Raw genomic sequence first — 25899 nt, 5'->3', positions numbered from 1 at the left:
TAGAAGATGTTTTAGAACTTTGCACTTGAAGACCCCTATTAGATCACTGTTTTTTCTTCTTTATTTTCCTTATACATACTATCTTCCAATTATTTATCTTCATTTCTACTTCCTAGAGTCATTGTAAGGATTACATCAGTTAGGACACATCAAAGCACCTAGCTCTGGACCTGGCTCATACTAAGCATCTAATGCATTTTTCTCTCTTTCTTAACCAATGACTAAACTAATTATCTCCACAAGAATGTGAGGCAGTTGAAACATTCTAATTAGAATCTCATAAAAAATGTACAGGAGGCAAGGTAACAAACCCAAAAGTATTTATCTTCCATTTGAAGTTTTCAATAAAGCAGTATTATGAAACCAGATCCTAATTGTTCTTTCATGCTCACCCTAGTTCATTTTTATCCAAATCCCAAATTCAGGTATTATGGTATCTTTTAAAGTTGAAATATTATAAACTAAACTAGTTCAAGAAATATGTACTATAAATAGATATCCCTTGGGAGAATATTTTGTTCTTAAAATTATTCCTAGCCTTACCTAAACCTTATTCAGTCACATTTCCACTTAAAATGTTTTTTGCTCTTCTTACAGTTACTGTAAATGTGCTCCTCCCTCCCTTTCAAAATGTGAAATCTTGTCCAAAGGGGGGGGGGGGGCAGATTTTATATCAAACACCTAAAGTAATAATGCAACACGGTAGACTATAACTGTGGAAGAAAAGTAATTCAATAAAAATAGTATCTTATTACTTCAGTTTGCCACTCTGTCTCTTTTCTAATGATTTTTAAAGCCAGAACAGTCTGCATGCTTCACACAATATCAATGCTTTCAGCTGAATTTTCTCCTCCTATTCTTAAGATTCTATTCTGAAAGTGACAAAACATAAATGGGATAAATACCAAAACTTGATTCTTTTAGATAACTACTACTTGAAGAGTAGTTAAGAAATATCCTGTGTTCACTTTCCGCCTTCCTTGCCTCATGAAGAACTTGGCTTTTTGTCATAATCAAATGCTATGAGAGAATGTTAAATGAACTCTTTGATTTGCACCACAGTTTATCCTCAAATGCTACTACATTTTTGAGAATTTTTTTTCTTTAGTTCTTCAGTGAAAACAAGTTAAAGCAGCAGGAATTCCTAACACAAAGTTGCAAAACTTAACTTCTCATAAAGATTGCCTGTAAACTCAATACAGGCAATGAACAATGAGGTTATTATTGTTTCTCTTTTATAAGAGAAAAATGCTTTTTTAAACAAAATCTTAACTAGAGAGATGTTTACCTTAAAGAAATACTGTATTCAGGGTAGAAGACACTTGTATATTGGACCCATGCACCAAATTCCTCTTCAGTTTCCCTTTTGTTAGCTTCTGTTACTGAAAACAGATTAAATGATTCAAATCTTCTTACAGATACATGCCGTAGACACTCATCCAGGTGTTTTTGCTTCAGAACCTTGAAAATAAAACCAAATATTGTGGTCATATTATATAAACATAAATTAAGTGTTCAAAGTTTAAGTGGTAAGGGGAATTTCATTTCCAATAATGGACAATTAGAAAATTCAGAGCAACTTTTTCCTGAAGACAGATAGAAAACTGGAAAAAAAATATCAGAACCAAGCAAGAAAATATCTGTTTAAAATGTATATATTATGTGGAAGGTTTAGATGGTGGATTTTTTTTCTTTTCAATGGAAGTTCAGAAAAGGGTACCTCTCTCTAATTTGGTTAAAGATTTCTTCTTTTTAATTTTTTTAAGGATAAATTGGCCCTGGCAGGTGTTGCTAAGTGGTTAGAGCGTGGCCTAAGAGTTGTGGGTTCAATTCCCAGTCAGGGTGTGTCTCTCTAACATCAGTGTTTCTTTCTCTCTCTCTCTATCTCTATCTCCCACCCTCCCTTCCACCCTCTCTAAAAAAAAAAAAAGACCGGCCCTGGCCGGTTTGGCTCAGCGGTTAGAGCGTCGGCCTGTGGTCCTGAGAGACCCGGGTTCGGTTCCCGCTAAGGGCATGTACCTCGGTTGCAGTTTGTCCCGGCTCTGGTCAGTCGTGCGGGTGGCAGCCACTCGATGTGTCCCTTTTACATCGATGTTTCTCTCTCTCTCTGTTCCTCTCTCTCCCTCCCACTCTACCTGAACAAAAAAAAATGGAAAAAAAAAAAGATCGGTGGAAAAAATATCCTCGGTGAGGATTAACAAAATAAATAAATAAACAAAAATTAAAAAGGATGAATTGGCCCGACCGGTATGGCTCAGTAGTTGAACATCAACCCATGCATCAAGAGGTTGCCAGTTCAGTTCCCAGTCAGGGCACATGCCAAGGTTGTGGGCCCGGTCCCCAGTGGGGGACATGCAGGAGGTGGCCAGTCGATGTTCTCTCTCATGGATGGCTCTCTCTCTCTATCTCTTCCTCTCTCTCTCTCTCTAATATCAATAAAGAAAAAAAACTTTTTTTAAAAAGGATGAATTGTTTTTAAATGGAAGATTAGGAAAGGTTACCTCTCTTTAATTTGGTTAAACGTTTCATTTTTTTTAAGAAAAAGGATGAAAGGCTCTTATTATTATCTATCAATCATGGTTATCAGGAAGAAAAGCAAACCACTCAACAGAGCTTACTCTAAAGAAAAAAACAAAGTAATTAAATTTTAAAAATTAAAATGTGAATACATATTATAAAATATCTTGGATCTTGTCCAATTAACGTACAAAAAACAAATGCTTTTTTATATTAATTAAATTACTTTGATGTCAAACCATTATTAAACCATAAACCATTAAGGTAAAAAATTATTTAGGTCACCACATGTATTATACTGGAAGGACTTTTATAGTTTAGTAAATCCCATGGATATACAATATGACAACAAGGTGATACTCAATGAAAGAAACAGGCAATATTTTTAGAATAAATATAAAAGGAAATATTTATTTATGTAATTTATATTCAGTAAAAATAATTACAATAGAAATCAAGCCAAATTATTTCTGATGTTTCTTTTTAAAGATTCAGTTATTTTATTTTATTTTTTAAATATGTTTTCATTGATATTTTTAGAGAGAAAGGAAGGGAGAGAGAGAGAGAAACACTGATGTGAGAAAGAAACATTAACCAGCATCCTCCTGCATGCCCCTGACTGGGGATCAAGCCCACAACCCGGGCATGTGCCCTGACCAGGAATCGAACCAGGACCTCTCAGTCCATGAGAGACACTCAAACCACTGACCACACCTGCCAGGCAAGATTCAGTTATTCTAAAGCTACTGATATTTGGAGCTTTGTAAACTGGGAGGATATTTGGATCTCCCACCTATCACTTTTATAGTATCTCTTTCCAACCCCCTATGTATATTATTAAATAATATTCTGATGGAATTATCTGGGATGAAATACAATGCTCAAAGTCAAGGCATCTTCTCATTCCTCTAAATGAGCTGGTAAATCAAAGATAAATGTTATATTAAATAAGTTCATGTCAAAATATTAAATATATGAAGGGGTGGGGGGAAGGGCATTGAGTCCTAAGCCCATCAGGTTAAAAATGTATGCAACTAAACATGGAAGTTTAAAACCAACTATTAACCTACAATGTCCACTTACTAAGAACTAAACTGAACATAACTAATTAGGTAGTAGCCCTAATATTCTACCAAAAGCAGTGTTACTCAGAAAATGAGCAAGGACACTATAGTAGGAGAACCTGTCCCTCAACAGTTACACAAGTGTGTGCACCTTTATAATCGTTTGAGCTCAGTAGCTTCCATTTTAAGACAAGAATAATAATGCCTGCTTTGCAGCTTCTAAGACAGTGCCTGACACACAAGAGCTATAGACTGAGTGCAAGGCTATTGTGAAAATTAAATAAGACAACAAATGCAACATGGAAAGTGTCTAGCTTAGAGTAAGTAGTCAATAAACAGTAAATTAACTTTTGGTTAAACAAGGCAGACAGAACACACACAGTTATCTCCCATCCCTCCCAAAACCTTCTGAAATACCAGTCAACTCATACAAACAACAAAAATCCAAAAGGACAAAGAGATTGGGAGTAGAAATGATGCATGATAATTAATTTGGCAGATTAGAGAAAATGAAATCTAAGTGCCAGCAGTGGGGAAACCAAGAAAAATCTAAATCCTACCACACACACTCAAGAAAGAATCGGTTATTAAAGGTACTAATGAAAGCCAAGACATAACAGTCAGGATAGAGGAATAAGGCTAAACACAGAAGTATTGGTTGAGAATCTTTTTTTTTTTTTTATTAGCTAGATCCCTGAATCCATCAGCAATACCAAGCAACTACCCTGCCTCCTCACAGTGGAATTCTGAAAAGTAAATTTCTAGAGAAGATGTAACTTTCTTAAACATCAAGCACAAATTACAATGGTGTAAGATGCTCTTCAGTCTGATCAATATCCATTTCCCTCACTTTGCATCTAGATCACAGACAGCCAGTCTTATATATGTCAGAAAGGGGACTGCAGGATTCCTAGGGATAATGGACCAAGAGAAAAGACCTATAGGCACTGACATTTGGGATCTCCCAATAAAATGGCCAATTCCTGCAGACATCACCCTATGGTGAGGAGGGCTTATAAATTCAATCAGGATGGTCTGAAACCAATAGGGTGCTTAATTCTGGGGCCCATAAGGAATAATAATCCCCCTCTGAGAGTCACGGAGCCCAGAAGAGTAAAGCAGGTGAGCACAAAACAAAAGTTGATAGATAAATATAAACCCCAAGATTAGGACTTTATCCAGAGATTTTATAAAGAAGTAAGAGGAATTAGCTCTATCCAGGTCTAAAGATAGAGGACAGATAAAGAAGAATCAAACAATGCCAGAAGAGAAAGCATCTAGCATTCTATATTTCTTCAACCAAGAAAGAAAAACAGCTAACATTTTTGTCAAGAAAAAGGGCTCACCATCCAAGCTAAAACAGAAAAATCCCAATGAGAATGCAATGTAACCAAGAAGAGTTATAACAATGATAATAATAGCTACTATGTATTTTGAGTCTATCAAGTGGCAGATTCTGAGCTAAGAATTTTACAATAACTAATCTTCCAAAGTATGTTATTGCTCCCACTCAGTAAACGAGGAAGAAACTGAGGCTTAGAAACTAAAAAGTTGCATAAATTCCTACAACTCACAAGAAACTTACTTATGCCACCTTAAATCCTTCTATGTTGCCCAAGGACTTAAAGTGGCTTAGAGAGATGCACCATGTACGAAAGCGTTGCTGGTTCAATTCCCAGTGAGGGCACATGCCCAGTTGTGGGCTCGATCCCCGGTGGGGGGCATGCAGGAGATAGCTTATCGATGTTCCCCTCTCAAATCGACGTTTTTCTCTCTCTCTCTCCTTCTCCCTTCCTCTCTCTCTAAAAATCAATTAAAATATTTAAAAAATAACAATACAGTAAGATGTCATTCATTAAAGATGGATGAGAAAGAAAAAGGGAAAATAAGGGTAGGAATATAAAACAAAGCTAAGAATTAAGAAGAAACAAAAGTACATTCCATAAAGAGCTAAACACATGATACAGAACAATGAAGAACACACAATAAGTGGTAGATGTAAGACTGGAATTCAGGTATGTCTGATGCCTATGCTGTCTTTTCCACTGTGCCAGAGCACTGCTTATTCTATAATTCTGCAGTAATGCCTAAAGTGAGTTCAAAACACTAATTCATTTTCCTTATTCCACTCACCATTTCAGTAATAAATTACTTGAGAAAATTAATTCTATAAAGAAAGAAACAAAAAGGCAAGCAGTTTTAGAAAGGCACTCAGATAAGTTCAGAGGAAGAGGTAAAAGGCAAAAGATTTATGCAATTTGAAGAGAACCCAGAGAAAGAAGGTTATATACCTTATAAATAAAGTTTGGGGTCTGCACTAGAACCATGAGATCATGAAAGTATCTTCAAAGAGCAGCAGCTTTTTTTGTTTGTTTGTTTGTTTTGGGCTTTTTTGTTTTTGTTTTTTATCCTCACCCAAGGACATTTTTTCACCCAAGTGTTTTTTGTTTAGATAGAGTGGGAAGGAGAGAGAGGAAGAGAGAAAGAGAAACATTGAAGTGAAAGGGACACATCGAGTGGTTGCCACCCGCAGGACCCAACCAGGGCCGGGGACAAACTGCAACTGAGGTACATGCCCTTAGCGGGAACCGAACCCGGGGGGTCTCTGAACCACAGGCCGACGAAGAGCAGCTTCTTAAAATGGCAAAAACTACAGGTGAAAAGCTATATTGAATACGTTCTACCAGGAATTTAGAAGGAACAAGGCAATAGTAAATGAAAACCAGGTAGACAAAATTAAAAATATGAGGTTAATTGAAAGCTCCAGAAAAGAGAATGGGGGGAAAAAAATGTTCTCACCACACACAGAAACACACACATATAAAAGGTGATGGATGTGTTAAACTTATTTGGGTGGGTGGGTAGGGGAGTCTTTCACAAGTATACATATATTAAATCATCATGTATATTTTAAATATCCTACCATTTTATTTGTCAATTTTATCTCAATAATGCTAAAAGTTTTATATAACAAAAAATTTTTAATCAGTAAAGTTCACATAAAAGCATCATTTTTAGGATTCAAAACTGTTTTTCAGATTGAGAATTTCTGGTCTGATTTTCTAGTCTAGATTTCTGGTCCTCACTAAAATAAAAAAAAATGAGCCATATAAAATATTTAGCATTATTTTAGAAAATATTTAGTCTTTGAAAAATTATTACAGCCCTGGCCAGCATGGCTCAGTTGGTTAGTGAAATGTCATGCCATGCACCAAAAGGTCACTGCTTTGATTCCCTGTCAGGGCACATGCCAGGTTGAGGGTTCCATCCCAGTTAGGGTGCCACAGGAGGCAACCAATCAATGTTTCTCTCTCACATCAACGTCTCCCCCCCCCCCTTCCTCTCCCTCTAAAATCAATAAAAATATATTTTAAAATAAAAATTACTATATTTACTGTTTGGAAAATGAATTATTACTGTTTAGAAAATGGATTATTGCAGTCTAATTAATGTTATAGCTCTGTGAAATTAAAAAGACAAATGCTTTCACACCTAGAGCTTTCTAAACATTTTTTTTCTTTACTTCACAATCATAAGTTCATTTCTTTTAAAACAAATGTTGGGAGAATACTTTGTTTTTGGACTGATAGAGTACATACTTTATTTTTCCCTCCATACTCCCAAAGCTTTTATTTTTTTAATTATTTAATTAATTTATCTTTGTTACAGATGTTTCTCCTTTTTCCTCCATTGATACCCTCCTCCCATTCCCACCCCACCACCCAGCAGTTTTCTATGTCCACTGGTTATGCTTATATGCACAAGTCCTTTGATTTATCTCTTCCCTCCCCTACCGCCCTCTCCTCTGAAGTTTGTCAGTACTTTTAAATTTAAGAAAATAAACATTCATGTTCACCTTTTTTTTCTTTTTAAATTTATTTTTATTGTTGAATGTATTACAGATATCCCTCCATTTTCCCCCTTGACATCCTCCTCCCCGCTCCTGCCCCCCTCCTGCCTTCCCCACACTACTGTCTGTGTCTATAGGTTATGCATAGAGGTTCTTTGGTTTCTCTCTTCCCGTCCCCACCTTCCCCCTTCCCTTTGAGGTTCATCAGTCTAACAACCAGTTTGTACTTCTTAATCCCTTCATCTTTTTCACCCAGCCCCCCCACCCCCGCTCCCTTCCATCTGGCAACCAATAAAAAGTTCTCTGTATGTATGAGTCTGTTTCTGTTCTGCTTGCTCATTTTGTTTGTAGATTCAATTGTTGATAGATATGTATTTATTGCCATTTTATTGTTCATATTTTTGTTCTTCTTCTTCAAGAAGACCCATCAACATTTCATATAATACTGGTTTGGTGGTGATAAACTCCTTTAGCTTTTTCTTGTCTGGGAAACTCTTTCTCATGTTCACCTTTCTAACCTAAAACACAATCCTAAATATTTTTAAGAAATCTAATGAAACGAATTATGGATTTTAATGAATCATAGACATGAAAAAGAAATCATAATAAATCATAAATATGAAACAGAAAATCCCCTCCAGTCACTGACTTATATATCAACATGGTTTGAACAGCAGGGATCAGATGAATAGTACATGTACACCCGTAAGAGTAAATGATGTTCCACAGAGCTTGCGAAATCTTTGTTATCTGTGACTAAAGCACTATAAAATTCTATAACCACTTGTAATGTCAGTTTAACCTTAACAATGTGAAAAAGTCCGTATAGTCAATAAATAATTCTCTATGCAAAAAAAAAAGAATAAAAGAGCTGTAAGAATGCTGCTCAGCCCTGCTGTAAGAAGCCAAGTGATGCCAATAAAAACCAATGATGAATCTTTCAGCTCCTCACTTATGTAGGGATCCAACCTAATCCTAAATGCAAGATCTACTGGTACACCATGCAACTATTTCAAGATATGGTCTCTTGGTGTCTGTTTGCCATTTTCTACAACAGAGTCAGAAGGCCAAAACAGAGCAAAAAATACAGTAGCAACTCTCTTAAACACTCTGTGGATTAATAGGTACTCTCCATTCCCTCTACTAAATATTCAGACTAAGCCATATGAACTGAAAGGTAGTAGCCAGTGCACTAGTCTTGCTTTCTCTGTGTGCTTGCCAAGTTAATTAACTGTGCTTCTTCATAAGCTCTTTTATACCAATTATTCTTGTCATTAATTAAATATTATAAAAATTAGTGAAATAGTAATTATTAGTAATAATGATCATTATTTCATTTTATTCTTACGTTGCTTCCATAAAAATTAAGTTGAATGTCCTGGCTGGTGTGGCTCAGTTGTTTGGAGTGTTGTCCCATACACCAAAAGATGGTGGGGTTGATTCCCAGTCGGGGCACATACCCAGGTTGCGGGTTCAATCTCTCTAGTCAGGGTGTGTGCAGGAGGCAGCCAATTAATGTCTCTCTCTTACATCAATATTTCGCTCTCTCTCCCTTCCCCTCTCTAAAAATCAATTTTAAAAAAGTTTTAAAACTAAGTTGAATGTTTTGCAAAGATAAAGGTAAGTTTGCTTGATAAAGGTAAGTTGCTTAAAAATTTACTATCAATTTAAGTGTGGAAAGCCAACTGTAAAAGTCTAGAGAGTTTATTATAAATATCAAGAAGAATTTGGCACTCAGATTATGGCTTCACGTTAGAATATGTGTCATTTTTATGATTCATCTCTTCAACCAACTTTCTCAATTAACCAGCCCAGGTAAGAGATCTTCTACTCTATAGCAATATTGCTCAGGAAACAATTTGCTCACTCACATGGAATTATTATTTTGGTAGTCAAGGGTTTTCAGTGTTTTTCCTCAAAGTTAAGAAAATAGTCCTCCCTTCCCATGACTATATTTCATCATATCTAAGACATCATTGATTATAAGGTTCAACATTTTTTCTTTCTTCTGTTATATAAAATACACTGCCCATCAATCTGTTTGCCATCAACTAAAAGATATATCCCAATTTCAAAGGTGTTAGATTTAAAACAATGCATCTTAGAATACATGAAAAATGGTTTGAAAATAATCATGTTCACTATAAAAGAAGTTTAAATACTGAAGAGTAAAAACTCAGTCAAAATTCTACCATTCAGAGAGAGCACACTGTTAAACATCCATCTATATACATATAGCAACAAATAACTATGAATAATTTTAAGGGGCTATACTATACATACTGTTTATACCTGGTGTTTTAGATTTCTTTGATATTATAAAAATCAGAGTTTTTTATATCATAAAGAGTGCTGTGATGATCTCACGTGGGTACACATTTCTGCGTGCTTATCCAATATGCAATCTGTTTTTAAATCAACCAAATCCTTTGCTAAGAAAACACAAAATAATAGGATTAGAAAATGAATGATTTATAACTCTGGAAAATAATGTCACTTTAAAACATTCAGAGATGGAAGCGGTTTTAAAGAAATCTAGTCCCACTCCCTTATTTACAAATGATAAAACTGAGATCCAAAGAGTTTGCTCATGATCATACAAATAATTAGGGGCAGATCTGGGCCTAAAATCAAGTTGCATTAAATTCTATTCCAGAAATCATGCTGTCTGTTTCAGCATCGATAGTCTCAAACATATAGCATCTTGCTTTCATTTAAATTGTACTGTAAAATATACCATTAATCAGATTCTTCGGCCAAGTATTCAGACTTCTAGGCATGATTGTTCGTTTTGTGGGTATTTGTAAGTATGTAATGTTCATTGCTACTTTGTCATCTGCCCTACATTCCTTGCTCTTGGGAACTGCTCCTCCTCACTCTGTGTAATAATGGTAGGGTTATTATATTCCCTGACACCCATGGGCTGATGACCCAGATTAGCCAATGTGCACCATTTTCCTGGGCACAGCAACTGGTCCAACCTTGGCCTATTAGAGTCATTTGGAGGAAATAATTTGGATGTTGGGGAAAAGGGTCATTTCTTCTGGATCACTAGCTGGCTAGATGATAAAAGTCTGTAGTTGCCAATAGCCACCTTTGCCATCAAGTAATGAGACCCAACAAGGAGGAAAATAGAATATTATCCACATCCTGTGATCCATAGACTTCCAAACCTCATCTGATTAAAGTGGGCCCTAGACTCAAAAGTCAGTAACTTAGTTCAGCTGGTGTGGCTCAGCAGTTGATTGTCAACCCATGCACCAAGAGGACACTGATTCAATTTACTGTCAGGGCACATGCCCAGGTTTAGGGCTCACTCCTTAGTGGGGGGTGTGCAGGGGCAGCCAATTGATGTTTCTCTCTCTCACTTCTTCTCTCTCTAAAAATCAATAAAAATATTTTTTTCAAGTCAGTAATTTATCATGTGACCTGGTATCAAATAATGTGCTAGATCGACCAGGGTTTCTCTAAAAAATGTTAATTATATAGAAAATAATGAACAGTTAAAGTGAAGGGCCATGAGATAGAATCGGAGCCTGATGGGTAATGGAAAGACAGAATTGTGAAGGGCAAAACAAGCAGACATAAGCAGATATCATAAAGCTGTCCCTTAAGAAAGAGAGAGTTGCATGTCTCTAGCACTGTTTAGATTCCTCACAGTTCTCCAGTTTTGTATGCATAAAGATGGTCCATTAATTTAAAACATGTCTGCAAATGTTTAATATATATGGCAGATTCAATTATTATAGAAAAATATTATCTTCCTCCCTTGCCTCCTCCAAGAAAAGAGTATACTTCTCTGCCCCTTGACCTTAGGCTTAGCCAAGTATCTTACTTTGGCCAATAGGATGTTAGCAGGGACTTAAAATATGTTTTGGTGGTTGGGTTTGCTCTCTTATACCTCTGCCATCACCATAAGAACATGTCAGCCAACTGGTCCAAGGATTAGAACCATGTGAACCAAGAATGCAGCACAGACCCACTCAGCTGATCACAGCCTGTCAGTTAACTCCCAGGTGGCCCACAGATGCACAGAGTAAATGCTTGTTGTTGTATGCCATTGTGATATTGTACTTGTTTGCTACTCAGCAATAACTAGCTGATAAAATACACACTGAGGACTAGGTGCTATGGGCCTTGTTTTAAAGACTGTTTTACTCTAAGACTTCCCAGAACAATTGACAACATCTACTAAAAACCATCTAGCCAGGCCTTATGCTAGGTGCAGAGGTTGGAGACTCATAAAATATCTTTTCCCAGAGAAAACCCCATTCTTGTGAGAAAGGTAGACTCTGATCAAGTGATCATAAAATAATGTAATATGTGGTGTACCAAAAGAGTGAGCTGATGGTCTAACTCAGTCCAGAGGAGTTAGGAGAGGCTTCACAATGGAGACTGAAATGGAGGACTGAAGGATAAACAGCCATTCATCAGGTAGAGAAGAAGATAAAGAGTTTATGCAGAGAACAGATGTGTACTGAAACGTTAAATGTGGAAGGAAGCCTGTGGGAGTTCAAGCGGCAGCCATAGCTGAAACTTGTCTGATGCAGACAGCAATTCAGAATGAACTTAAGAGCTAGTCAACTAGAGTTATTGCTATACCAAGAATCACTGAAGTCATCACAATAACAGCTGATTAATTTAAGGCCTTAATTTCATAATCAGGCTTTAACTGATGTTTATCTCACTACAGAAAGTTCCTATGATAATGATTTATGAAGGCATTCACTTCATTATCCTATAATACCACTTGTAACATTAACAGCAAAACCAGCTCTGGAAAGACTTTCAGTGCATCAGCAAAGAAATGATCTTTGAGTTATGTCATGATAGCACTGGAAGGCCCCCGAATGAAAAGGTGACTCTGCAAACAAAGTAACTGCAAACAAAATAAGCCCCAAACCACTAAGGGCACCATCTCAAAGACAAGGGCAATAGCTGGGAAACTCTTCTCGAATTACGCCAGACTTGGAAGGCGTCCTCCAGAGTCAAGTTTTCAGCAGGAAGCGTCCGGCAGAGGCACAACACTGGTGTGCAGAACAGATTTCACTTCAAGCAGTCTGGAAAGAGTCAGCGATGTCAAATCAGAAACCTGCCAAACCTTCACATGACTGAACTTAGGAGCCAATAGCAGCAACCTTGAAGTACGGGGAGATAACCGCCCTGAAACAAACTACTCCACCTTGGACAGCGAGAATCTCGCCGACCACTTCAACCGCACGGTGCGCCGGTAACTTTCGCAGCCCGGGGACAGGTGGGGCGCGGGCCGCTGGCCACTCCCTGCACTCTCCGCTGTCACGGAAGAAACCGCGGCAACGCGTGCAACGTCCAAGTCCCAGCCAGTCAACCACGCCGAGGTCCAAGGCAGGGGCCAGCCTTAGGGCTGGAATCAGGCTGGGAGTTAAGAAGCAAGGACAAGAAACCTGGCTAAGGCAGTAAAACACACGCAGGAAAGAAGAGCGGTACGGGGTGGGAAGCAGTGGCCCCACCAATCCGACCCGCGAGCAAGGAGAAAAGTCCCCCCGATGCCGACAGTTGTCTAAAAAGGGATTTTTCTACTTCGCTCTGAGTTTCCCAGGAACTCAGGCTTTGGCTGCCCCTTCCCCGCACAGCTCCACCTGGTTCCTCCCTTTGGGTGGGACGCTTAGGTGGAGCAAAGGGGCACTTTTCAGGTGGCTTCCCTCAAAACTGGGAGGGGAGAGTAGCCGCCTGTCGCTCGCCCCATGCAAGCGAGGGGAGTGACCAGAGGCAGCGGTGAGGTCAGTAACTCTCCCTTACCTGCCGCAGGAGCTTCCACCGGGCGGCTCCTAAGGGCGACGAGACCGCGGGCCGCGGAGCCGCGCTGCTGCCTGCCCGGCCCTCGCCCGAGGCGCGCTCAGCCTCGCTGGCCCCGGCGTCCTTGAATCGAGACTCCATCCCGCCGGAGCCACCTACACGCGAGCCGCCGCCACAGCTACTCTCCCCTGCCAGGACCTGCCTACTTCTTCCCTGTCAGGACCTGTGACGCCGACCCTCCCTTCCACGGCCCTAGCCCTCCCGGAAGTCCGCATTTCCGGTTTTCGCGTCTCCTTGACAACCAGGCCCGCGCTGGTCTCGTCATTGCACCATTTTGCTGGTGGCCACCTTGAGTGAGGGCAGATCAGAGGGTGAGGGCGCTGTGGCAGAGCGAGCGGGACGCTGCCCCTCTTTGTTTTCTCCTCCCCTGCCTCATCTGTATCTCGGAATACTAACAAAAGAACCAAAAGGCTTATTTATATTTTTGCGGGTTAAGGAACCCAGGAGGAGAAAAGGAAAAAAAAAAAAAAAAAAAAATCCATCCTTGACCACAGTAAAGATGGCGAAATCTGCTTCGTGCTCGGGCTGGATTGCGGTTACGTAGAGCGGCGTGCTGCAAACCCGCTCTGGGCGGCCCTGGGTAGGCTGTGGTTCTGCAAGCTGCGGGAGCGGACCTCGGCTGGACGCGGCTGCCGACCTTCCTCCGCTCCTTCCTGCGAGCTGCGGGTTTTCGGCGTCCACAGCCAGACGGCCTTCGTTTCGCTTACGTATGGGTAGTGTATGCTGGGGGTCTCTTCCCTCTTCCCTTGTCTCCCCCACCCAGCACCCCTTAATCCCTTGGTCCTTGCTTTTTGACTGATGGCCGTTGACTGCGCGGCACATGGTGTTCCACTCCCTCTCGCACTCAAATCGCCTCATCACTGGGGTGGAGAGTTTCACCGGGAAAACGCATAGTTCCTCCCCGGCACCCATTCATGACCCCACCCCCATCCCTAGCCTTGCATGTGTCTTCTTGTGGATGAAGGATGGATTGAGGCTGCCCGCATGGATATAGTGATTTAGGTTATTTGTTTATTTCTGTTTATCTTGCTGGTGTCGGCTACTGATCCCTTATTCTCACTCGCCCATTCTTTTGCTGCGACACAGAGATGAAGGGAGAGGGGGGCGTTGGCGTGGTAGCCGATCAGAGCTGTGATAAATCAGAGGCAGAATTGTGCCTTTGATACCCAGGGGCATTTTGTGGAATGCTTCAATGATGACATTCAACACTGCATATCCAGATTTTTCCTATCCCAATAATAGTAGTCACCAGTTATTGAGTGGTTACTACGTGCTGGGCACTGTCTCATTTTATTCTTACAACTCCATAGAGTAAATGGTACCGTTATCTCAGTTTTGCCGATGAAGAAACTGAGGCACAGGTAGAAAGTGCAGGAGTAAAGACCTGAACCCATGTCTCTCTGACTCTTAACTACTTACTAGTTTTAATTACCTTGATAAGGTAGTACGAACCATCTTCCCAAAAGAAACCAGAGATGGTCTCACATTTTATTTGTGCATCCTGAGTAGTTTTGTTTGTTTAGTTAAATAGCTAAATATCTTTTTAATGTTAAAGTCCAATCGTTATGTCCAGGATTTGAAGCCAAACCATTTTGGACTTTTTGCTCTACTACTTACTGTCTAAGTCACCTGGGGCAGTTGCTTAAATTTCCCAGAGCCACAGTTTTCTCACCAGTAAAATGAACATCGTAATAGCTACTCTATCAGGTCCTTACAGAGTTTAAATAAGACAAAGTATGGAAAAGCATTTGGCACGTAGCAAACACTCAACATATAATAATACCCCCCTCCACCTTTATTAAGTAATTCGTCTTTTCCAGTTTATCCTCCATATATATATATACATACCCTATGTTCTCACTTATGTAAGATCAAAGCCATTTTGCTTTTAAAAACCCTCAGAGCTCCTGAGATGCCCCCATTAACTCTGTGTACTTATTTGCAAATTTTTATTTTGTTTTTTTTGTTGTTGTTTTCTGTTTTGTTGTGTTTTTGTTTTGTTTTAGTTTGCCCCTATGTGTACCAGAATGAGTGCTGCATAGTGTGAACCTGATAGGATTGACTTTACAAATGAAACATTTTTGTCACATCTGCCAAGAAGTATTATTTGAATGAAACGTTAACTTATACAAGTTTTCCGATATTTTTAACCTGAGTTCTCAGCTGTCTGCAGTTATACCTTAACCTGAGGGGTGCGTGGCCCTGAAGGGGAGGGATAAGAACTTTGGATCTTAGATGCTCTGAGAACCCACTACTATATAATCATACCTATGAAATCATTCCTGCTGGCAGCCCCAATGGGAGCATAAACCAGGGACTTTGATATCATGCATCAGAAGAGCAAATTATTTTTCCAAGCTTTGAAGTATAGTATTCCTCACCTTGGGAAATGCATGCAGAAACCGCATTTGAATCACTGTAATTTCGCTGATCATTATTACAGTAGAATAAAATTGAAAAAATATCACCTAACCAAGTGTCTGCAGAATAAACCCAAGATATCAGAGTTAGCAAGAAACATCCCAAGTCGGAGCTTCTCGTGTAAGGTATGGACTGTTTGAGTTTACCTATTTATAGGTCATTAAGATTAATTTTAGCTTAAAAATAATTCTAGTATGATTTTTTAAATGTTCTGGCTCAATTGTCTATAGTCAAATTAAGTATAAAAGAATATATCCATATATTAATAGAGTTGTAATGTAATGTATAAAAATATAGATTTATGTAATGATTCACCTTAGAAATTCCTTAGTGTGCCTATGAGTACAATTCAAAATATAATTCAGCCCTGGCCAGTGGTTAGAGCATTGGCCCTCACATCAACAGCATGTCCTGGGTTGCAGGTTTGATCCCAGCCTACAGAAGGCAACTAATCAATGTGTCTCTCTCACATTGATGTTTCTCTCTCTCTCTCTTTCTCTCCCCCTGCCTCCCTTCCTCTCTTCCACTCTAAAAATCAGTGGAAAAAAGGATTGCATTTTTGACCACTTGAGTCCTTTAGGAATATGTTTTCAGGCTATTGTACTTTGGCCAGATCCCAAGCTATATTCATGACATCAACCTTGAGAACCCAGTTGCCCTTATATGTAGGGTAACATATCCCAGTTTGCCTGGGATGGTCTTGGTCTACACCTGTTGTCCCTGTGTAATTATTCATTGTGTCCACTTTCCTCTCAAAAGTATCCTGGTTAGGATGGTAAATCATATTTTCATCCTACTGGTTTGAGATTAAGTTATTTATTTATGCTGCTGCCTCTTTGGCATAATTCCCCTACCCTATACTTGTTATGGTCCTTAGGTTCCTTAAATTACATTTGGGGATGATATTCTTCCAATATGTAGCATATTTTTTATTATTTTAATTTCTGGTTTTAATAGTTTAATTGCATACTGATTTTTCTTACTGTTTTTACTTCCCTGTTTTTTATTGTGGTAAAATGTGTATAATATAAATTTTGCTATTCAAACCATTTTTAAGTGTAATTTAATGGCATTAGTTAAATTCACCATGTTGTACAGTCATCACCACTATCTATTTCCAAAACCCTGTCCATTTGTCCCTGAAGCAACTTTTTAATTATCTGTCATAGATACCCATCACTTAGAAACTTTATCCTGACTCAATGACTCCAAGAAAAGGGACTCTTTTAGTAATAATTTTTCCTAAAAAAGTGGTCCTGCTTTCACATGTTATGTATCAATCATTTCTTCTGTGAGAAATGATAAGATTTAAAAGCTGTGATCTCTGTCCTTCATGGTCACAGGGACCTGCGGAAGCTGTGAAGAGACCTGTAGACAAGAGTGCACATTTCCTTTCAGCAAGCATTACTCAGTTCCAACTTTGTCCACTTTTATGGGTACAATAAAGTAGAAAAAGTAATTAGTTCCTGTAGACAAAACATATTTGCTTGAAGTACAGACCTACTTAATACAAGGTAACTAAAAAACAAGAGCGGACCACATATACAGTGATACCTCGGTTCTCGAACATAATTCGTTCCAGGAGGACGGTCGAGAACCGAATTGTTCGAGAACCGAAGCAATGAACCCAATAGGAAAGCGTGACTCCACAAAGCGTGACTCTCTCTCTGCACTCACACTGATGATGCAAGCAAGGCGCGCTGGGCCGAATGAACGCCATTCGGCTCAACTCGGCTCATCTCGGAAGTTCGAGTTCCAAATATTTGTTCGGATTCCGAGACAAAAGTTTCTCGAATCCCGATTTGGTCGAAAACCGAGGCGTTCGAGAACCGAGGTATCACTGTATAATAGAAATGCCCAAAGGCGAGAGATCTAGCTATGACGAGTGTGCCTGGGAACTAGTCAGGACTCTAATCTTCCTGACTGGGGTCGGGAGAGAGGTCAACTTGATGTTCTCTAAAAGTCCTCCAAGTGCTAGTTTCATGATTCCATACCTCTATCTTATGACCTTAAAAACAAATTATCACCTTTATGTTTAGACTCTTTAGTACCAACTTCTGCAGTCTGGCTGTATATCAGAAATCCTGAGGAGCTTTTTAGAAATGCAGATTCCTGGATCTCACCCCACATCTACTGCATCAGAATCTCTGGCTGAGGCCTAGGGATCTGTTTTTTATTGTTGTTGGGTTTTGGGTTTTTCTAAGTTCCTTGAGTAATTTTGAAATTTTCCGCCTGCCACTGACAGTGGACCTGCATTTAAGAACTAGAGACACTTGGTGAGTGGTGATCAAGTGTTGCTGACCTAAACCTAATTGAATTCATTCGTTCTGAAGTTCTTATTGGCAAGTACCTTAGTTTTCCATTTTACGTTAGCCAGATGGCAAGATGGACTTACTCCATTACTCATGCATCAGTTAGTAATATTCAAAGACTAGTATCAAACCAGTATCACACTTATCTGCCACATCAGCCCACTCTGCTCTGCTTACAAAAATAATTTCTAAAATCTTTACCATAATAATTTAAATGAGATACAATAAGAAAACCAAATTAAGTAAAGAAAAGAGAAAGGACTAAGTACTTTGGTTAAACATTGGCCCATTGGCTATTGCTACAATATAGATTAAGATAGATTGGAAAATAGATGTCTCCTCTGGCACTACTGATCTGTGATTTGTAGGAATCACTGGTTCTAATTAACAGGTTCAAAACACTGTTGGAAAAATATTAAAAGGAAACTTAGGAAAGCCAGAAAGAAAAAAATTGTAGTCTCACAGTAATTTTTGTAATGGTTCACAGAATGGGACTGCCTTAGAGGTACAACTTTACTCTTGGTAATTTCTCCACATTCCATTTACTCTTTAATCTGCTGAAGTACGGCTCCCATTCCTCCATTAAAACCTGTCGGTGTCACCAAAGACTTAACAGATTTCAATCCAGCAGACACTTCCCTTCCTCCTCCTCCTCCTCCGGGCTCTCAGCAGATGTGACACTCTTGACCATTCCCTCCTTGAGCCACTCTTCTCTTTGGCCTCTTGATCCATGTTTTCCTAATTTTCCTCCCACTTTATAAACCTATCCTCAGTCTCCTTTTCTAACTTTTCTTTCAAATGACCTCTAAGTTTTGGAGTTTCTCGGGGCTTACTCCTGGCCCCCTTTTCTCTCTTCCTAAGCAATTTTATCTGTCCCATGGATTTAAGGACCATAGAAGTTACTTCATTCCAAATGCCCCTTCAAACTGCACATCATGGACATCGCACTGGCTTCTCAAACTATCCACAGTTGAACTTCAAGTCTTCCAACCCCGACTCAGCTCTTTATCTCATTGCTCTATGCTCAGTTGTTCAAACTGGAACCCAGGAAAACATTTTTTATTACTCCTGTTCATTTACCCTGCCTGATATCACATCTATTAACAGCGTATCCCAAACTTGCTTTATGATTTTTACCACCTAAGCTATTATTTACTTAATTATTTTAGTTTAATCAACTTATCTTATCTCAAGGAATGATATTCAGTAAATCATCAGTCTGATGTGTTAGTTATATTCTTTCTAATAAAGTGTTCATATCCAAATTATGTATACCATCATGTCTGACATGCTTTCAGAAACCTCCAAAATATACATTGAATCTCTCCGTGTTTCTCCATCTCAATCATCACTCGGTCATCTTTCACCTGGACCCCCTAGTTAGGTAAAGCCACCTAACCAGGTTTCTTGCTTCTCTTTTCTTTCCCTTATTCTTTTTTAACAGGATTAGAGATGTCCCCCATTTTCTCCTCTTTGCCCTCCTCCACCCATCCTCACCCCAGACCTTCACCACATGATTGTCTGTGTCCCTGCACTATGCATATATTCATATATGGTCTTTGATAATCTTTCCCTTATTCCTTTGCCTGTGGATATCCAGTTATCCTAGCACCACCCATGGAACTGTCTTAGCACCCTTGATGAAAATCTATTAACCATAAATGTAAGGGTTTATTTCTGGACTCTCAGTTCTATCCTGTTGGTTTGTATGTCTGTCCTTAGGCTGTTACCACTCTCTCTCGATTACTGTAGCTTTGTAGTAAGTTTTGAAATCAGAAGGGTGTGAGCTGTCTTTACAAATGGAAAAAACCAAAGCCATAGAACCCAAGATAAAGTAAAAAAAAAAAAAGGGGGGGGGTAGAATCAGAACTAGACCTCAGGTAATCTGACTCATGTTACCTTTCCTTTTTAAATACCTTTTGTTATAAATTATTACAAATAAATACAAAGTCAGAAAGAATACCATAACAAATACCCATGTACCCACTAATGGCTGTGACATTTTACTTCAGAAAAACAGTTACAGATACATTTAAAGTCTTCTGTGTACTTCCCTGATCACATTTCCTACTTTACCTACCCAGTGCAGATTATGTCCTTAATCTCATTCTGTGTATGTTTTTATGTAAATTGTACATGTATTTGTATCCACAGATGATAAATAGTATAGTTTCACATACTTTGAAACTTTGTATAAATAAAATACAATTGTATAACTGGCTTGTTTGCTCAACATTATGATTTGAGATTCCACATTGAAATGTGTATCTCTAGTTCATTTTTTACATTTGATATGTGGTATTCCATTGTATGATATACCACAATTAATGCATTTTCTTTAGACAGGCATGTAGGTTGTCCAATGTCCAGACTTACAAGAATAAAAAGGATGCAAAGTACAATCTTGTATGTATCTCCTTAACCATATGTGCTAGTCTTTCGCTACAGTCTCTATCTAGAATTAGAATCCCTGATTATATTCACATCCTACCTAATCTTTCTTTTCAAATTGATTTCTAAACTGGTAGAACTATCTTACATTTAAACTAGGAAGGAATATGTGAAAATTCTATCTTTGTATCTTGAATAACACTTGATATTATCACACCTTTTCTTTTTTGCTCTCTTGATGGGTAAATGTAGTCGATTAATTCTCATTGTTCTAATTAATAATAAGGTTGAGCTCTGGCTGGTTTGGCTCAGTGGCTAGAGCCTCAGACCAAAATGTCACAGGTTCAATTCCTGGTCAAGGGCACATAACTAGGTTGCAGGTTTGATCCTGGCCCCGGTTGGGGTTGTTCAGGAGGCAACCAATACATGTGTCTCGCTCACATCAGTGTTTCTCTTTCTTTCTTTCTTTCTTCCTTTCTTTCTTTCTTTCTTTCTTTCTTCCTTTCTTTCTTTCTCTCTCTCTCTCTCTCTCTCTCTCTCTCTCTCTTTCTCTCTCTCCCCCCCCCTCTCTCTCTCCCTCTCTCCCTCCCTCCTCCTCCCTTCCACTCTACCTAAGAATCAATGGAAAAGTATCCTCAGGCGAGGATTAACAAAAAAAAAAAAAAGAAAGAAAAGGAGAGAAAGAAAAATAATAATAATGAGGTTGAGCATCTTTTCTTATGTTTATTGACCCCATGGTGTTCAGTCTTCTTGATTACTTATTCATGTCCTTTATTTTTCTTCTTGAGTTTGTCTTTTTCTTATTGATTCATAAGAGTTCTTTGCGTGTCCTTTGTCTTTTTTATGTGCTGTGTCTTTTCACTTTGATTACAATGTCTTTTGTTAAATAGGTTTTTAAATTTTTGCTTTGTGCTGTCTGTGTTTCAACTCAGAATTATTTGTTGAACACCTACTATGCACCATTCTAGCTGATGGATATAGAGCATTGAGCAAAGGAAACAAAAATCTCTGCTTTTATGGAACTTGCCATTCCAGTTGGTGAGAGAAAAAAATAAAAAATATATGTATGAGTAAATACAAAGTAGGTCAGACGTGATGGGTGCAATGAAAACTAAAAAAGACAGGGAAGGAATGAATAGGCTGTGTTGAGATAGGGGGGATTGTTATTCTAGTGGGGTGGTCTGGGAAGGCCTACCTGAGAAGGTGACATTTGAGCAGTAGCTTCAAGAACATCAAAGAGGCCAGTGTAGCTCAGACTAATTGGCTTGGGAGGAGAGTAGTGGTAGATAAAGTCAGCAAAGTAAGGAGATAAGATCCTTTAGGACCTTGTAGGCTATTATAGGGATTTTTGCTTTTCTTCTTGACCAAGATGGGAAAACCACTGCAGGGGTTTTGAGTGAAGGAGTGATATGATCTGACTTTGGGCTCTATTTATTGAAAGTAGACTGTGGAAGGCAAAGGCAGAAGAAGAGAGAACATTTAGTTTTGCAGTAATCCAAACGAGAAATGATAGTGGTACCACCAGAGTAGTACCAGTGCAAGTGTAAGAAGTGGTCAGATTGTAGATATATCTTGAACATAAAATTGACAGGATTTGCAAATTACTTGGTTATGGCAAGAGAGAAATACAAAGAAGACCTTAAGGCTTTTAAGTCTAAGCAACTGGAAGGATGGTTATTTATAAAGATAGGAATGATTGCCTAATGAACAGATTTTTATGGGAAAATTGGAAGTTCACTTTTGGACATTTCTGACATACCTATTAGACATTCAAATAGAAATATTGAGTAGTCACTTTGATATAAAGTTCAGCTTATTCGAGGGAAAGGTTTGAGCCAGAGATATAAATGTGGGAGTCCTCAGAATATAAATAGCATTTAGGGTCATGAGGCTAGATGAGGTCACCAAGGAAATTAGTTTGAACTGTAAATAAAAAAGTAGTCCAGGGCATGCCAATGTTAAGAAGCCAGAGAACTGAGTTAGAAACCAGCTACAGATACTGAGAAAGGACAGTGAAATAGGAGCAAAACAATGAAAATGAGTTGTCCTGGAGGCCAGGCGAAGAAAAGTGATAAGGAAGTGATCAGCTGAGCCATGATGCTGATAACTCAGATAATATAAATACCTAGAATTAACAATTGTACTTTGCATCGCAGTGGTCATCAGTGACTTTGACGAGCAATCAGTAAAATGAGAAGGGCAGAAATCTTACTGGACTCCAGAGAAGGGTGAGAAGAGGCATTTGAGGCAGGGAGCAAAGGAAACAATTACTTTCTTTTTTTGTTTGTTTGTTTGTATTTTATCCTCACCTGAGGACATTTTTTTCCATTTTTTGTTCAGATAGAGTGGGAGGGAGAGAGAGGAAGAGAGAAAGCGAGGACACATCGAGTGGCTGTCACCTGCACGACCAACCAAGGCCAGGGACAAACTGCAACCGAGGTACATGCCCTTAGCGGGAACTGAACCCAGCTCTCTCTGGACCGCAGGCCGATGCTCTAACCGTTGAGCCAAACTGGCCAGGGTGACAATTACCTTCTTTTATTTAACAATCACTTTTGAATAACAAAATAAACAGCAAATATAACTAGATTTATTTTCATCCTCACCTGAGGACATTTTTTCCATTTTTTTGTTCAGATAGAGTGGGAGGGAGAGAGAGAAAGAGAAACATTGATGTGAAAGGGACACATCGAGTGATTGCCACCTGCACGACCCAACTAGGACCGGGGACAAACTACAACCGAGGTACGTGCCCTTAGCGGGAACTGAACCCAGGTCTCTCCGGACTGCAGGCCAACGTCCTAACCGCTGAACCAGACCTGCCAGGGCAAAGTAGATATTTTAAATGAATATTATGAAGATTCTTGAAAAGTGTTTTACAGATGCTAAATAAGATATGTACTGCCCTGGCCCGTGTGGCTCAGAGAGTGTCATCCCATTCACCGAGGGGTTGCAGGTTCAATTCCTGGTCAGGACACATGTCCAAGTTGCGGGTTCAATCCTCCATGAGAGCGCTTGCTGGAGGCAACTGATCGATGTTTTCAAATATATTGGCATAAGGAACTTTATTGTGATTTTTAAAGATCTCTATTATATCTCTAATTATACCATCTTTTTCATTCCTAATAATCTTTATGTGTTTTTTAGTACATTTTTCAAAAAACCAACTTTATATTTTGTTGATCCTCTCTTTACTTTCATCCATTTCATCAAAACAAATAAATTTTATTTTCTTTCTTCTATTCCCTTTAGGTTTACTCTTCTCTTTTTTCTGTCTTCTTAAATTGAAATGCTTTATATCTGGAGACAGATAATGTCAGATTGTTCCACTATTAATGATGCCATGCTTGACCATTTTGGTTAGAGAAATAACTGCTCGTTCTTTCCATTTTAAAGGAGCATTATTCCCTTTGCAAATGCTAAGTAATTAGGAGGGTAATACTTTGCTAAGTATTGTATCACTCAACATAATTTCACCTAATGAGTTTAACAACCACTAATGATCTTTCCCTAATCAATTATTCCAGTGGGGATTGCTAATGATTTTCTAATTCTATTACTGTTTCTACATTTATTAACTGATTTTATTTCATAAAGAAGAGTTTCCTTTTTTGTTGTCCCTTTTTATTTTTTATTTTAGTTTAGTGGTGGGGCCAGGGGGTTGCTTGTTTTCAAGTTATAAAATTTTTTTCAGTGTACTATCAATTACAGTCATTACTCCTTTTAATGCTCAAATTGTCCCAAATGTGGCTAGTAGGAACCCTTTCAAACTTGCCTTTGTCTTCCTTTGACAAGGCTCCATTAATCTTTGAGCATTTCCTTGCTTTCTGGCAAATGTCCTAAGTCTACTTTTTACTCTTCCTGCCCCAGATTTGGAATTAACCATTTATTAATGGCACCATCTTAACTAAAAGCAGTCTACTATCTTTCTATAGTGCCATTCTTCTGTCTTTAGAGTTAAACATTTTTGCATAATGAAGTTTACATATTCCATTCTCTAGTATGTTTTCATCGCTAAAATGGTTTTGTGGTGGGCCACCTGAGAGGTAAGAAGGAGTGCTTCTTTTTACCATTAATGGAGTGACACTGTACATGTAACCTTCTTAAAATTTAAAGTTGAGCTATCTTTACCTCAGCTCCATTAGACTATTAATGTATTAAGATACTTGGCTAAAATGGATAGGTTTTGCTGTATACCCTGATGATGATGCTAGCTGACATTGAAATGAATATAAGCTTAAAAAACATAGTGGGGCCTGACCAGTGTGGCTTAGTTGGCTGAGCGTTGTCCCATGCACCAAGAGGTCACCAGTTCGATTCCCAGTCAGGGCACATGCCCGGGTTGCAGGCTCAATACCCCGGCGAGGACTTGCAGGAGGCAGCCAATCGTGTTTCCATCTCTCCCTCTTCCTTACTTTCTCTCTAAACAATGTATATATTTTTTTAAGTGGGTATTTTTGGGACAGAATTGAAACTAAAACAAGTTTTAGAGTACTTTATGAGTATTATGTAAAATCTGTTTTTCTGGGTGTAATTATTTTTTTATGAATTAGTTACAAGGCTTTTGAGAGCTACTTCCCTTTTGTTAAGGCAGTTAAAAATCCTATTGCTGCCCGGCTGGTATGGTTCAGTGATTGAGCATCGACCCATGCACCAAGAGATCATTGGTTCGATTCCCGGACAGGGCACATGCCCAGATATTTGTGGGCCTGATCCCCAGTGGGGGAGGCATGCAGGAGGCACTCATTTGATGTTCTCTCTCATCGATGTTTCTATCTCTCTCTTCCTCTCCTTTCCTCTCTCTAAAATCAATAAAGAAAAAATACATTTTTTAAATATCCTATTGCTTTCAGCGTTGTTTTGGTTCAGATAAGCTCAGTTTACTTGGATTTTTGACACAGAATAAAGTTAAGACTGTAAAGTAAGTTTCACTAAGAGGGCAGGTATTGGGCCAAACTGTTGCCTTTAACCCTGCCTTGGCCATCCATGGCTTTCAAAAAAAAATGGGTATTTAAAAGTGGCAAAGCCCAGCTCCCTGGCCTAAAATGTGCTTGGAGCTGCCAGGTAGTAGAAACAGGTACTCTTCATAGCTATCCTGACTACTTCAAAAGTTCTAATGGGAATTATGGAACAGATAAGCATATATCTGGAAATGAAAAGGCAAATCCTATTGCTAAGTTATAGTTTCAGGACAGATTTCTAGTGATCTTCTGATTTGTGTTTTAGGTGACGGTGGGAAATTATTGATACAGATATTTTGCCTCACTACTCTAAAGATTATCTCTAGATGATGTAGAATTACAAAAAACATAAATGAAAAATAAACATGAGCCTCCAGTATTTGGACTTCAAATAATTGCTCAAGCATTTTAATTATATGATTGAAGTAGAGACTGAATGATTTAGACTACCATAACCATTGTTGCTAATTTGAATCTAATCCAAATCATAAAGCATCTCAAAAATTTTAAAGGAAAAACTTGTGAAAATGATTGTTTTTTAAATTATT

At 38.7% G+C, this 25899-nt stretch overlaps 2 protein-coding genes across 6 annotated transcripts in view; one reads left to right on the top strand and one right to left on the bottom strand.

Moving 5' to 3' along the window:
- Positions 1-13496, bottom strand: part of CAMKMT (calmodulin-lysine N-methyltransferase) — a 379656-nt gene extending 366160 nt beyond the window's left edge. The window contains exons 1-2 of the mRNA XM_036262484.1: positions 13210-13496; positions 1289-1461 (exon numbers count right to left, since the gene is read on the bottom strand). Of these exons, the coding sequence (XP_036118377.1) occupies positions 1289-1461; positions 13210-13347 (311 nt within the window). The 5' untranslated portion in view covers positions 13348-13496. The remainder of the gene's footprint in view (positions 1-1288; positions 1462-13209) is intronic.
- A 304-nt stretch (positions 13497-13800) lies between these two features.
- The window catches only part of PREPL (prolyl endopeptidase like), a 40847-nt gene continuing 28748 nt past the window's right edge, over positions 13801-25899 (top strand). For 2 of the 5 annotated variants that reach the window (XM_036262850.1, XM_036262855.1), the window contains exons 1-2: positions 13801-13973; positions 15273-15812. In XM_036262850.1, the coding sequence (XP_036118743.1) occupies positions 15594-15812 (219 nt within the window). In that variant the 5' untranslated portion in view covers positions 13801-13973; positions 15273-15593. The remainder of the gene's footprint in view (positions 13974-15272; positions 15813-25899) is intronic. The other 3 variants (XM_036262849.1, XM_036262853.1, XM_036262851.1) reach the window with 3 other exon arrangements.

This window comes from Molossus molossus, unplaced genomic scaffold (assembly GCF_014108415.1).
Source record: "Molossus molossus isolate mMolMol1 unplaced genomic scaffold, mMolMol1.p scaffold_m16_p_15, whole genome shotgun sequence".
Lineage (NCBI taxonomy): Eukaryota > Metazoa > Chordata > Mammalia > Chiroptera > Molossidae > Molossus > Molossus molossus.
The sequence above is the reverse complement of the archived record's forward strand: the minus strand, read 5'-3'. Positions and strand labels throughout refer to the sequence as shown.